The sequence below is a fragment of the Oryzias latipes genome, chromosome 16 (genome assembly GCF_053564925.1).
Source record: "Oryzias latipes strain Hd-rR chromosome 16, Olatipes_Hd-rR_3.1".
Lineage (NCBI taxonomy): Eukaryota > Metazoa > Chordata > Actinopteri > Beloniformes > Adrianichthyidae > Oryzias > Oryzias latipes.
Window position 1 is genome coordinate 30,426,089 of NC_136252.1, and position 12,923 is coordinate 30,439,011.

A 12,923-nucleotide genomic window follows, 5' to 3' on the forward strand; every position below is an offset into this window, starting at 1 on the left:
GCTTTAAAACACCCAAACTTGCTTATTTATCTCACAGTGACTAGACTAAAATGTGCATTTAAGAAGACACAAAGACAAATCTGGATTTTCAGGAAATGTCGTCAGCGTTTGAACTTTAAAGCTCAGAGGTTCTCCTTGGAAACTCTTCCAACAAGGTCAGAATAAAATAGACAGCGCACAGTGTTGGGTTACAAATGAGTCATTTTTATTTTTTTAGTGCAACATCACAACAAACAATTTTCACATGAGGTATTCAAAGGAATTTTCTTTAGTTGTTGATACAAAATGCCCCACCATGATTGATGTTTAAAGTGTTGTGTACCTTTTTTTTTTTAAGCCTTTGGTTGGTTAGCCACATTCATTGGTATGTCTAACACATTTGGACAAGAATGGCACGGTAAAGCACGGTGGGTCGAGTCCAAGCTGAGAAAACTCAAACTCAGTCAAACATTTGCCTCAGCTCGTCCCCCTTTAAAGCTTTCTGTGTGGATTTCTTAAATTCCTACTTACAACAGTGGGATCAAACAGTATTTCAACTACACTAAACATCTGGAAATAACAGGGATGGTAGGGGATGGCTTACAAATGTGGAAAAATAGCTTTTGTCTCCTCTGACCTTTTTCATTTCAGGATGAATTATTGGGCTTTTTCTCTGCAAGTTAGGGAATTCTTGCTTTTGCAAAATGAGGAGCAGGCAACGTTGATTACAGCAAGATCCTCCTTGCTTGGATTGTCACCTCCTTTTTTTTTGGTCTTGAGAATGATTTCTATATACAGAACATGGATCAATGGGACTCGAACGTGCTGAAGTAAAGCTTTGGCTGGACGGGAGCCTTGTTCGGCTCCTGGTACAGATTGTTTCCAGCACATTTGGTTTGGAGCAAAAGGCATGAAGAAGAGACGGATGCACAGACAAGATAGATAGATAAACGGACACCCTGACAGGACGGATTCTTTGGTTAAGGAATATCTTTGCCACACAACATCTCACACAGTTGAGGTAGATGGGTAGAGTCTTCATGTTCACACTGGGAGAACGCTGGGATAGACACAGAGACACTGGGAGAACAGAGACAAGAGACTTCCATTTGTAGACAATGCCCAATGTCAGTTTCTCAGTTCCAGCTCAACACAACCATGTTTTATGTAACATAAATAATCAGCACGTGGAATCCCACTGGTGCTTGTTTGAATCCTCTGAGTGCTACGGTAGGTCTGACAGTCAACTGCTAAAACTACCTAGAATACATGATGATTCAGCAGTTACCCATTTCTCCATCTTTGGTTGGTTTTTATTAATTATTTTTCCTTTTAGACATAAAAAAAAAAAAAATTTTTTTTTTTTTTTGCTTTTATTCTGAAAGAATACATCAGTTTCCAGTTGAGCCATTTGAATATTTGCTCAGCTGCCATGCTTGCCGCCGAGTCAAGTCACTAGGGGGTGCCGCAGGCTAAAAATGGCTACGCAGATCACCTGCAGCTCCCAAATGTAGTCACTTGTCCTCCTGCTTCCTCACAGGGAGGCCAGAGCTGTCCTGCTTGACATGGAGCAGAAGGTGGCTCCAAACAAAAAGCGCTGTCTCTATTTTAGGCCTCCAGTCAGAGAGACAAAGGGAAGCCTGAAAGGTGTCACCTCAGCTTTGATACAATGAGCAGGGGTCGACAAAACAGCCTCCCAGCTCTTTTATTTTTAATTTTTTCACCCCTCTACAGACTCAACAGCTCACCCCTGCCACTGCCCCCCCTCTTTGCTCTCAGCATGCTTACAATTGTTACTCATTAAAGTTTAATTCAGCTCCATGCCCCACAACTCCAGCACCTCCTCAAACAACAAACCACCCCTCCCTTTCTACCTCGACACATACACACTTTACCACCATTCTCCTCCTGGATGATTCACCGTCCTCTCTGATCTCCCCCCCACCACCACCACCACCCTTTTGAGTGCCCCCTGAAGCCCACAGGTCTGGCCAACAGCAGGCCTCAGACCAGATGCCCAGAAAAGGAGATGGGATAAAAAATAAATAAATAAATAAAAAGTCTCGCCTTTTGAAGTCAGAAAAAAAGTCGATGGCCTCTTTCATGACCGCTCATCTTTCAAGTCCATGTTGTGAAGGGGGCTATAGGCATACACCCCCACCCAACGCTAAAGACGGAAAAAAAGAGAACATTTTTAGACAGAAACTGAAACCGTGTCTTCCCCGCTTCACTTTGGCAACCCTTACATTTGGGCCTAAAAGCGAGAGCCCGGGTGGCTGGCACTTGATTTACAATTCCCTTTCAATAAAAAAGAACCATTTGTGCTATGCAAACTCCTCAGAAAACCTCCAAAAAACTCCCAGAATTGATCCACAAAACTATTCTAGGTTGAGAGGAACACCCTACAACATTTGAGACATTAAAGCAATTAAGAACAAAACCAAATCTGAGCATCAGAGGCACAATACTAAAGATTAAGGGTCTCAACGAAACCAGAAACGTCTCATAAAACCAGATTAAAATAGTCAACCCTTAGAAGAAAACAGGATTGATCCCTCTAAACTACACACATAGCTGTAGAGGCTGACCATTAGAAGCATCTTGGAACTGAGACAACTGGCAGAAGAGCTTGGCATGTGGACAATGGTCACACTGAGGCGGAAGTAGACAGAGTCGTCTGCACTGCACTGGGGAGGAGGGAGATGGTGATCACGACCATGCATTTTTAGCCAAGCAGACACAGTAGGCATGTCGGCGTGCGACCTTAACAGACTCGCCCTCAACCTCGACCTCGGAGGGTCTCCAAACGGGTGACGCGCTCTGCTGGGCGGCATCAATCTGAACAAAACTTTACAAGCAACTTGTGAAACAATGGGATGCCACATCATAATTATTGTCATTATTATTCATAGTATTAATAATAATTAATATATATTATCACAACATTCAAACAAGCTTAGGCCTTGGCATTAAGAGCTGACAGCAGAGACATTTGCAGGAATTCCCCCTTATTCTACAAAAAAACAACCAAAAATTAACCCAAAAACAAGGAGGCCAGGCCTTTAAGATAGAGATACGCAACAACACGGGTTGGATCGGGGGGGGATCAAGTTCTGGGTTTAGGGATTCAGGCCGTACATTCAGGGAGGCAATGTTAATCTTTGGTATTACGATGGGATTCTACAGCTAAAAGTCCCCATCAGAAAAAAGTCTTCAGTTTCACACAGACATACAGAGCATTATTAAATAAATACTTACAGTATATAGATAGCATAAATAAATTACCAAATAAATAGGGAGGGTAAAAAAAAACAACAACTGGTAAACAATAAATACACAAAGGCAGAAATAAATAGGATGATCAGACCAACAATTGCATTTGAAACATTCTGTGGTTGATTGAAGTGTTGGCTAAAAGGAGGCGTGTTAAAGCCGTTCCTTTGTGGACCAAAAAAATGACCTTGTACGTCAGCAGGGCTAAAACAAACTGCCCCGCGCTTACAACACGTTTCTATAAATAGAGCGATGTGCTTGAAATCTGTACAAAAAGAGCAGAAAGAATCACATTCCTCCATTTTCTAGACATCTGTAAAAAAAGCCTTCAGAATGGAGCCGAGGTGTGTACAGTTACTTGGAAATGACTTGGAAAAAAATACTATGTAACTCTACACTGTCAGGCAAACCTCTTCCCCAAAGGTTTTTCCCTAATTTTTGTATTTCTCTACGCTTGATTTTGAATGGCCGTCGAGCTTTTATTTTTGAAGCTCCGTCAGAGTCTTAAAGCTAATCGGTTGCACCAACAAGTCCGGCTCTGCATCCCACTTGTGGTTATTGATTCTGTCCTGGCGTACGTTGAGATGCACTGCAGCTACCCCCCTTGAAACCTCTTGATTCATTCAAGGCGGGGGCCATTTTGGGAAACAAACAGAAACGCTCCTGTGTATGGTTAATGATTGACAGCTGGGATTCACAGACGCTACAGGACCCTCCTGATTATTCCGGGCTCCAAACTTGGAGCAGCGCCATCCTGGGAACCATCGCCATGGAAACACAAAAAGAAGAATTGGGTTCTCAAAACAATAAAAAAAAAATGTTTAAAAAGAAAAAAAAAGGCTTTTCCTCTTCTTCTGGTTTGATTCTTGAGGAAAAATGAAATCATACTAATAAAGATTAATGTCTTTGGATGATGAACACTTTTTGGTTAAAAAGTTATACGATGGAGCTCTCCAAATGTGAGCAAATGGCATCTCTTGATTCTTCACGCTTGGAGAGATGACAATAAATCTGAAGGAACATTAAAATATGGGTCCTCCTGATTAGTTAAACCCTCATTAGCTCTAATCTAAACACTCAAAATAGCACAATGAGATGGCGTTGATGTGAAGGTGTGACTCCCTCTCTGAGTCAGATCATCTTTGCACCATCGACTATACAAGCAGGACCCCTTATCCCGCATTCATCTCACCCTAGGCATCGCTCTGCTTTGTTTCAAACAGGCAATCAACTTTGGTTTAGAAAATGCTCCTTCTTCTTCCTCTTCTCCATAAAATCATCTATGCCAGCTTGTTCTGTCACTCCTTCTGTAACGAGGAGGACATTTGTTACGGCTGATCTCTGCCTAGACCAGTCTATGTGCCTCCTTGCTCCCTCAGCGCCCTCACTAACACGCCACCCAACATCACGCAGTGCTGCAGGACACTGCAGAAGAGGAGGCGCTGGAGCCCGAAGAACCTGTGGAGGAAGGGCGGCCCTCGTCGGCCCACTTGTTGAGGTTGCGTCGACGGGCATTCATGAAGAAGTTGCTGACGGTGGAGAGCTCCAGGCCCAGCTGCTGGGAGATGGTGACCTGCAGCTCCTTGGTGGGGCGGTGGTTCTCCCTGAAGATGGCCAGAAGTGTGCGCCGCTGCAGGTCTGTGAAGACCAGCCTTGTGCGCTTTGGGCCCTGGTTGCGCTCCATCTTGCTCTGCTCCTGCTCCTTGCGCTTGCAGGCTGCAGACACGCGAAGAGAAGGTAAATTAGAGAAAGGACAAGTGAAACAGGTTCGCTAACAGACTGGCTGCCTAACTAGGACAAATGGATTAAGAGCGGGAAAGTGGATTTGTTAAAAGAAAACAGATTGGCTAAGCAACTTTGATTAGTTGAAAGAGATGAATCAGCAACTCGTTTCATTCTGCAGCAGGAAAATCAAGATGTTTAGCTTTTCACACGGTGCTGCCAGCCAGAAGCTGGAGGCTGACGCTTTTTTTTTTTTGTTCCCTTCAACTACTTTTGGGAAGTTGTCCTTAGTTATTTCAGGTGGAGAATTCATCAAGTCTGTTTTCAAAAAGACATTCTGTTGCCAAAAATAAGCAGAACTGTAAATGTCTCATTTTGCAGAAAGCAATAACATACCCGTCAGAGCTTTTTCCAGAAAAAAAAGCCTGAAAAGGAAAAATAAAATCGCAAAGGGCCAGGGCAAATGTAAGGGTTTGCTTCCTTTTTATTGTAACTTTACTTTTTTATTTTTTATTTAAGGCATACATTTTATCTTCAAAGAGGAATTCTTCTTTTTTTTGTTTGTTTTTTTTGCTTGGATAAGACCATTTGAAAGCACTAAGAAAATATATTTCAATTTATCTTTATTTACATTTTCATTTTGACCATTTTGATAAAACGTTTTTTTTTATTTACAGCAAAACAACAATGTAGTACAGTTTATGTGGCTATGTACACGTTTCAAGCAAATAATAAACTAAACCAGGTTAATTAAAAGAAATGAGCAGTAAATTAGCAAAACGATGATCAGGGGATGGCCCTTTATACCCGTCTTTAGCATTCATATTTCTCTGAATCTTTGGTCCACAGAGGATGTAAAGGTTCATCGTTTCTTCCTGGAGTCTTAATGTTGATGTTTTATTTTGACATGACGGATATTAAATTATTTTTCCTTCTATTTATTTATTTATTTATTTTTAAATAAGCTTCGCACACATCAATCACAAACTACAAACCCAAGGTCTGGGTTAAACACCACTGTAGCCAAGGCAGCCTGCCCAATTATATAATCAATATTTGCTCATGAAATAGTCTGATATCTAAAAATAAATAAATAAATGGGAGGGAAAAAACAGCCAGTTTGGTTCAGCAACAAAGAGGAGAGAGTGTGTGGGCTGAGCTCAGCTCCATTTTGAGTTTCACACGAGCGTTTTGAATTGCGGCTGTGTGTTTCTCTGCATATCCATCGCTGAACCCTTCACCTCCAACACGCTGTAATTCTGTATTTACAGGAAACACAACACCAACCTCTGCCTTTGTGTACCAAGCCAACTCCCCCCTCACCACCACCACCACATCCCAGCTCCTTATACCACCCCCCCATCCTTCCTCAATCCATCTCCCTCCACTTCCTCTGCTTCCATTTTACCGTAGCAGACACTTCAACATCATTAGTTTCTCATAAAAGTCATTTACATGTGGCGGCAGCCGGTGAGTAATAATCACTTTAGGTGGAACTAATTTATTTTCTATTTAGGGAAGGATACGTCAGGGAAACACGCCGAGTCTGCACTGCTCCCGGTGTTCAGAAGCCTTAAGTGGACTAAAACATATTTGTGGGGAGTCGTGCAATTACCTAAATGCACACTTTTAAAAGGCTTCAATCAGCACTGCGTGGCTGTCAGGCGGCTGTTTTGCTGATGGTATCAGATTAGTTTTAAAGTGTAAGCACTGGTGTGTGAGCACATAACCCAGCAGGGCGTGCACAACAACACACAAATAAAGGCAGTGACTGCCTGTGAGGGCCTTTACTCTTACAGATGTTATACACCCTTTATTGACTTTTTTTTTTTAAATCAATTTGTCCTAATTGCTTTCAGCCTTTCAGAAACATGCAAGCATTGGAAATATCGAAAATTTAATTTTGGAGGGAATTTAAGGAACTTTTTTGCGAAAAAATAAACGAGGTGTGTGATGCCAGAAATGATTTAAATTCGTGCAAATATGAGCAAGTGAACCCCTCAGTACACATGTTCATGCAGCAAGCATCCATGCAATAAAGCAGCAACACTGCCTTTGCTCGCCCTGCAGCTCTCTCACGTTTAATTGATTGCCTTACAGCTTCTTATTGAGAAACATCTCAGGGCTGCTGTTGCTGTTTACTGTATGACCGCCTCTTCACTCCTCAAGCTCACAGCAGCAAATTTCATTAGCAGAGTGCTTAAGTGTGACCTTACTGCAGCCTTTCCCATTTTCCACACGAGTGCCGTCACAACAGCAGCATCAGACGCCACGCTGGGAGCTGTGCGACAGCGGCTCACCTCCAGGCCTCCAATACTCCAACATGCAGCTCAGATTGTGCAGTTTGAGTAAATCTCACACCTTTGCACAGAAGATTTGTCACTTTTATAGTGTTTAGATCTCACTGATGAAGGCGGCAACTGAAATTATGAATATTTAGCTTTCCAAATCTGCATTTTTGATGGGTTTTACACCAACTGCAGCCTGGTTTGGGAGCTTGGACTGAACCGATTGAAGGCGTGCAGAGTTGCATGCTCAGCTCATGTAATTCTGAAAGGCATAACATGACAGTGGCGGCCAGCTTGCTTGTATTGTGGATTTACGGCTAGTTGGAGGAGTCGCCGCTGCTCTCCTCCGCCTCCATCCCATCCCGGCTCTCCCTTACTGACGATCATAACGCCGAGCATTAAGTAAATGCTTCCTTATGCTGTAATCATGTGTAAAAGGCTCACAATTACCATGCTATAAATCCCCGGTACTGGGGCTACTCTTTGAGACATAAATATTCCCCTGTAGGCTTCTTATGATCGTGGGAACAGCCCCCTAATCATGATGTATGCCCCTGTCTCGTGTTGCTGAAACGTGATCGAAAGCCCTTTCCCTACCCCCCGGCATATGAAACTACAGGCTGAACACCCCCACATCTTCCCTCCCTCCCTGTCCTTTCCTTGCCCCCCCCCCTCCAACCCCCCACCCCCCACTGATTTCTTGGGCCAGGGGCTGATAGAAATTATTGATTAAATCTGTGCAGCTCAGACTCCTCGACCCACAGAGGCTGGTTAACCCCTTCAGCGCCGGAGTGTGTATGCGTTTGTGGGGGAAGCTGCAAAAGTCCGATTAAAACAACAACATCAGGCGAGGAATGGCCAACGGTCGCTTTCCTGATATGCAAACGGGCCGGCTTTGACCTCCGAGGCCGCCTCTCACCCCCGAATGTACGCAGCAAGAGACGGACAAGGCTTTGTGGCTTTCATCACGGCGGGGGTGGTGCAGCCAGCCGCATTGACCTTTCTTTTTCATTCAGACCTTTAGTCAAGGGCTTCGGCCATCATCTTTAAAGTTATAGTCTCTGATCCCTCCCCACTCCACCTTAAGTGTTCGGGCTGTGTGGTCTTTATCCTGCTCTTCTTCTCCTCCAACTAAATCCTGATTGCCTCCTCCACAGCCTCAGGTCGAGCTTGAGATGCATCTCTTATTCAGTGCAGTAATCCATACACACGATTCGCTGCAGATGAATCTGAGGGATCACCTAGTTGGTGTCTCCGCTGACAGACGGTTATTTAAAAGACAAAATGGCAGCAAGTGCATTCCATAATTACTCAGCTTTGGCAGAGAGCTCTGCAGCAGAGACACAGCTATGGAAATAGCAGGGCGCTTGTGGCGGATTCTGAAGGGCTTTCTATGTATTTAGGCGAGTGCTGCATTAAGGAGGATCATCTTAAAACTTGAGGCGTGAAGCAGAGAGCTGTCTTCAGACTGTGGAGCACGGGGGCAGCGCCGCATTCTAATTCCAGTCTCGATTTGCCGATGCGGCCAAGGTGTGTGTGGGCAAAGCTCTTTCCCATGGAAATCAATAACGGCTTGTAATTAAACAAAAGGGGGCTGGCCAGGGAAGAAAAAAAATCACAACAACCCCCTTCGGAAAGTAGGTTATGTAGAAAAGTGCCGAGCTGTCCAAATTGCGGCTTTGCCAACTACTAAGTATGCAATTTCAGATTGTGTGGGAGCACAGAAGCATTGTCAAACACTAGCACACTTCTCGGTGTAGGCTTTAATATTTTATGAGTTTGATTGATTGGCTGCTGCAGCCGTTAAAATAATGTTTGTAAAGATGCTAAATAAAGCAGATTGCCCAAAAAAGACAAATGTCTCCTTTATCATGGAAACACACAAAAACTTGCATACAGAGGCTGATGATTAGATCAATCAAAGAGCATTTTAGGCAGAACAAACCCTGAAGATAACTCAGGGATTTTCTTGTGATTGCTGTGACGTTGTGCTGAATGGAGGATGTACACATGTGCTCTCAGAGTTGAACAATCAAAGATCAATAATTGTGAAGGGATTGCAAGAGTGCACAATCATTACCTATGAACCCTATTGTGCTGTTGGGCTTAATCAGTCGAGCTGCTGACAGAGAGCGAGAAGCGGTGATCAAGTGGGCAGGCTCTCACACACGTACAGCTCACAGACCCCCGCAGCGTTGAACCCTCACACACACACACACACACACTCGTCTATGCTCATCTTATATTACTGTGTTCACTTGGATTTCTCTTTGCGCTCTGTGTATCAGATGGGCCCTCGGTCCCCGTGGGGGGACAACACTGTAACACGGCACTGTACAGCGTGCTGTCATGTCTTCAATCCACATCCCCAAAGAATATTAAATGTCAAGCAGCAGGTTACAATGTGCCTTTCAAAACAAAAATCTTTACTCTGTGTAATCTGAATAAATACAATCAAGTCTGCAGCAAATCATCCTAAAAAAAAGGAAATCTTGGCAGAAGATGTGCCTAAAAATTGAACCCATCTCTATTTTTACTTTCTTTTGTGCCAAAAAGGGAATTCTTAAAATTAAGTGAAAACCACCTACTTTCCAAATCCCACAGACCTGTAAGGAGCTGCTGCCAACTGAACATTTGTATTTAGCCTTGCAGTAATTGCCCCAGTGATGACGTTGATAAAAGACGCCTGGCAACAGCTCAAGCCTCATTTGCATCAGGTATCTTGCCAACTCAACTAGAGATGGACACTGAGCAGATATAAATCACCTCACACAATAATCAATTGCTTCAGAGCGGCATATCTGCGCAAATTATTTCGTGGGCTCAGAAGCGATTAAATTGCCAAGCGCTGCTCTTCATGGTTCATTTAAGAAGAGGGCAAATGTCTGTGGCTTTTTTTTTTTTTTTTTTTGCTACTGTACAAATCAATAGGTGCTGTTTGGGAGCAAAGTAAACAAAGGAGGAGAGCATATGGCCCTTTCTTGCTCAAATTGGCCTCAATGTGCTGCTGAGTTCTTATTATCAATAGCTGATGAGGCTACAAACAAACCAGTGGTGCACTTGCAGTGCGAGCAGGAGTGGACAGTATGATGCTTGTTCTTTTCCTGGTGTATCAGCCTGACCTGCATACTGATTGCAGAAGAGGAGACTTTTTTGTGAAGAAGAAGAAGGGGAGTTGTGTGTGTTTTGTATGTGAGGGAAAAAGCATGTGTGAGGCAAACACAGAGCAGATCTTACCCTCCAGCCGAAGTGAGGCCATCCTTTGAAACTCAGGCTCCTGCAGCCAGCGGGACATCCTCTTGAAGGTCTCCCGGCCAGACTTGAGCTTGCCCCAGGGCTTGGGGTTCCTCAGGAGGTCAGACAGGGTGCCCTGTGACCTACACAGAACCCTCTCAGCAAAGATGGCCTGGGGGATGCTGTACCTCTTCAGCTCAGTGATGATCCTCTGGGCCACGTCCCTGGTGTTGATCTCCTCTCCCCCGTTGCCCCCGCCACCCTGGGAGCCTGCCAGCATACCCTCGCCGGGCGAGGAGGAGGCGGACGACGACGAGTGCAGGTGATCGCCCATCTTGGAGGCTTGCTGGTTGGGGTGGTGGTGAGGCTGGTAGTGCTGGGTGTAGATGTGAGGGTGGTGGCTAGGGGTGTGCTGGTGAGCCTCCATCTTGTTTAGCTGATGGCCCACAGACACGTCACCTCCTCCAAGGCCTGGGGGGGACATCTCTCTGGCGAAATCTGATGTCCGGCAGAAGAGGCTTCCTCCGTGGACGTCATAGCCGCTGTGCAGCATTTGACCTCCATTCCCATTGGGACTGTTGCCCAGACTGCCATAACTGTGCATGGCGGGGCTCAGGCCTGAGCCAGCAGAGGGGGGTGAGAGGGTTTGGGACATGGCCACCTCCTTCCCGTATGGGTTGTAGAAGTTGGTGCCAAGGCCTCGCTCCTCACGCATGAGGGTGAAGCTCCCGATGACGTTACTGACGGGGAGGCAGGGGTGGTGGTGATGGTGGTGGTGGTGAAACTTGTCATCGAAGGGCTGCAGGGGGGTCAGGGTGGTGTAGGTGCTGCTGGAGCTGGACGGGGAGTCGCCACTGTAGCCTAGAGCGGACATGGAGTGGTCAAAGCTGGTTGGACGGGGATCCAGTTCCAGAGACATGGAGGACCCCCCCAGGGGGGGCCTGGGGAAGGCGGCTGAAAGGTCCCGGGAGTGCAGCATGGCTCTGCCGTCCTGGCTGTGGGCCAGATCAGCGTGGCTGTGCAGGGACATCTCCCCTAGACCCCCATCCATCTTAAACTTCAACAAATAAAAAGCTTATTTCCTGCCTTCTTGTGCTCTTCTCTTGTTAATGTTGTTGAACAGCCAGACCAACAGTCTGGAAGGTCTCTTGTTACACCAGACTATGGATTTATTGATTTGTGAATTAATTGATTTCCGGGCTTATGGGGTGTCTAATTAATTATCTGATAACGTTAAGTAGTGTGTTCAAAGTCCCTCAAACTCCCCAAAAGGCAGTTTGCAGCAGCATCGCGCCCCGTGACTGGGGTTTTCCTCCTTTCTTTTTGTATTCTCACTTGGGCATCTGCACGCCGCGTGCGTCTTTGGTTCGCAGCTGTGGTCCACGGCAGAAGCCTCGCTTTAATTCCTGCGTGAGACGAGACAGGCGCGATTAATCTTTGCATTTCAACTTTCCGTGGCTGTTTTAATAAAAGGAAAACACAATTATTTGAGCATCCCTGCAAAACAGTTTGCGCAGAAAAAATTGTAAACAACAATGAAAGAAGCCCATGGTGCACCCCACCCCCTTTCGAGGCACACTTCTAAACACGTTGATCATAAAAATTATTTTCTTTTAGTGCGTTGTTTACCCAAAGTTAAGATTTCATAATACGCACCAAATTATCCGAGTTGTTCTGATCCACGAGGCTATAACTATCGCGCGTGATCCGTGGGGCTGAAAATGTTTGGGTTTTGAAAGAGATTCGAGATCCTACCTTTAATTATCCGCGTCTCAAAGCGCGTCCGCGGCTGTCGTCCGTTCTGAGCATCTCTCTGTCTGAGCAGTCCTGCAGATTCTCCCAACCGCTCCACTGCGCTCCGAGGTGCAGCCTTTACCGAAGCCAGAGCGCAAAAAACATCCGCGGGAACCAATTCTGCCTCTGCTTTATCTTCCTCTACGTTCTTTTTTTTAATTATTATTAGTATTTTTCGTTATTTCAATTTATGGGTCTTTGTTTCCCTCCACGAAAAAAAAATCTCCGGGTCTCTCCTCGTGTTTTCCGCTCAGCACTAGCAGCGCTCCTCTTTTTCTTTCATTATCTCGTGAGATTTTCCTCCTCCTCCTCCTCTTCCCTCTGCCTGCCACTTCATCGATCTCACCACCAACTCTTTCCCCTTTCCTCCTCCTCCTCCTCTCTCTCTCTCCCTCGCTCTGCTCACAGTGCGTCACGGCCTTAAAAATCTGACAGATGTGCGATGAAATTCCTTCTCCAATTAACCCTTTCTCTCCGGGGGGGGGGGGGGGGGGGGGACGAGGCTGGAGGGTGGGGGGGGGGGGGGGGAATTAAGCCCCTCCTCCCCCTTTTCCCTTATAACCCCACAGGTTATGCCTTCTTCAGCTGATTGCGTGCATGAATTATGTGCAGACATGCTGCTATTTCTGCTGT

The 12,923-nt window shown here is 45.4% G+C and overlaps 1 protein-coding gene across 1 annotated transcript; it reads right to left on the reverse strand.

Moving 5' to 3' along the window:
• Positions 1–183: 183 nt before the first annotated feature.
• onecutl (one cut domain, family member, like) lies at positions 184–12,690 on the reverse strand. The gene is made up of 3 exons (XM_004078346.5): positions 12,252–12,690; positions 10,500–11,902; positions 184–4,968 (listed from the first exon to the last, which is right to left on the reverse strand). The coding sequence occupies exons 2-3, from the start codon at positions 11,545–11,547 to the stop codon at positions 4,658–4,660; spliced, it is 1,359 nt and encodes a 452-aa protein (XP_004078394.1). The 5' UTR covers positions 11,548–11,902; positions 12,252–12,690; the 3' UTR covers positions 184–4,657.
• Between the last annotated feature and the right edge of the window lie 233 nt (positions 12,691–12,923).

Coding starts and splice junctions, on each gene's coding strand:
- onecutl (XM_004078346.5), bottom strand. CDS start 11,547: ATGGATGGGGGTCTAGGGGAGATGTCCCTGCACAGCCACGCTGATCTG. Junction 4,969..10,499: donor GGCCTCACTTCGGCTGGAGG/GTAAGATCTGCT, acceptor GCGTGTCTGCAG/CCTGCAAGCGCAAGGAGCAG.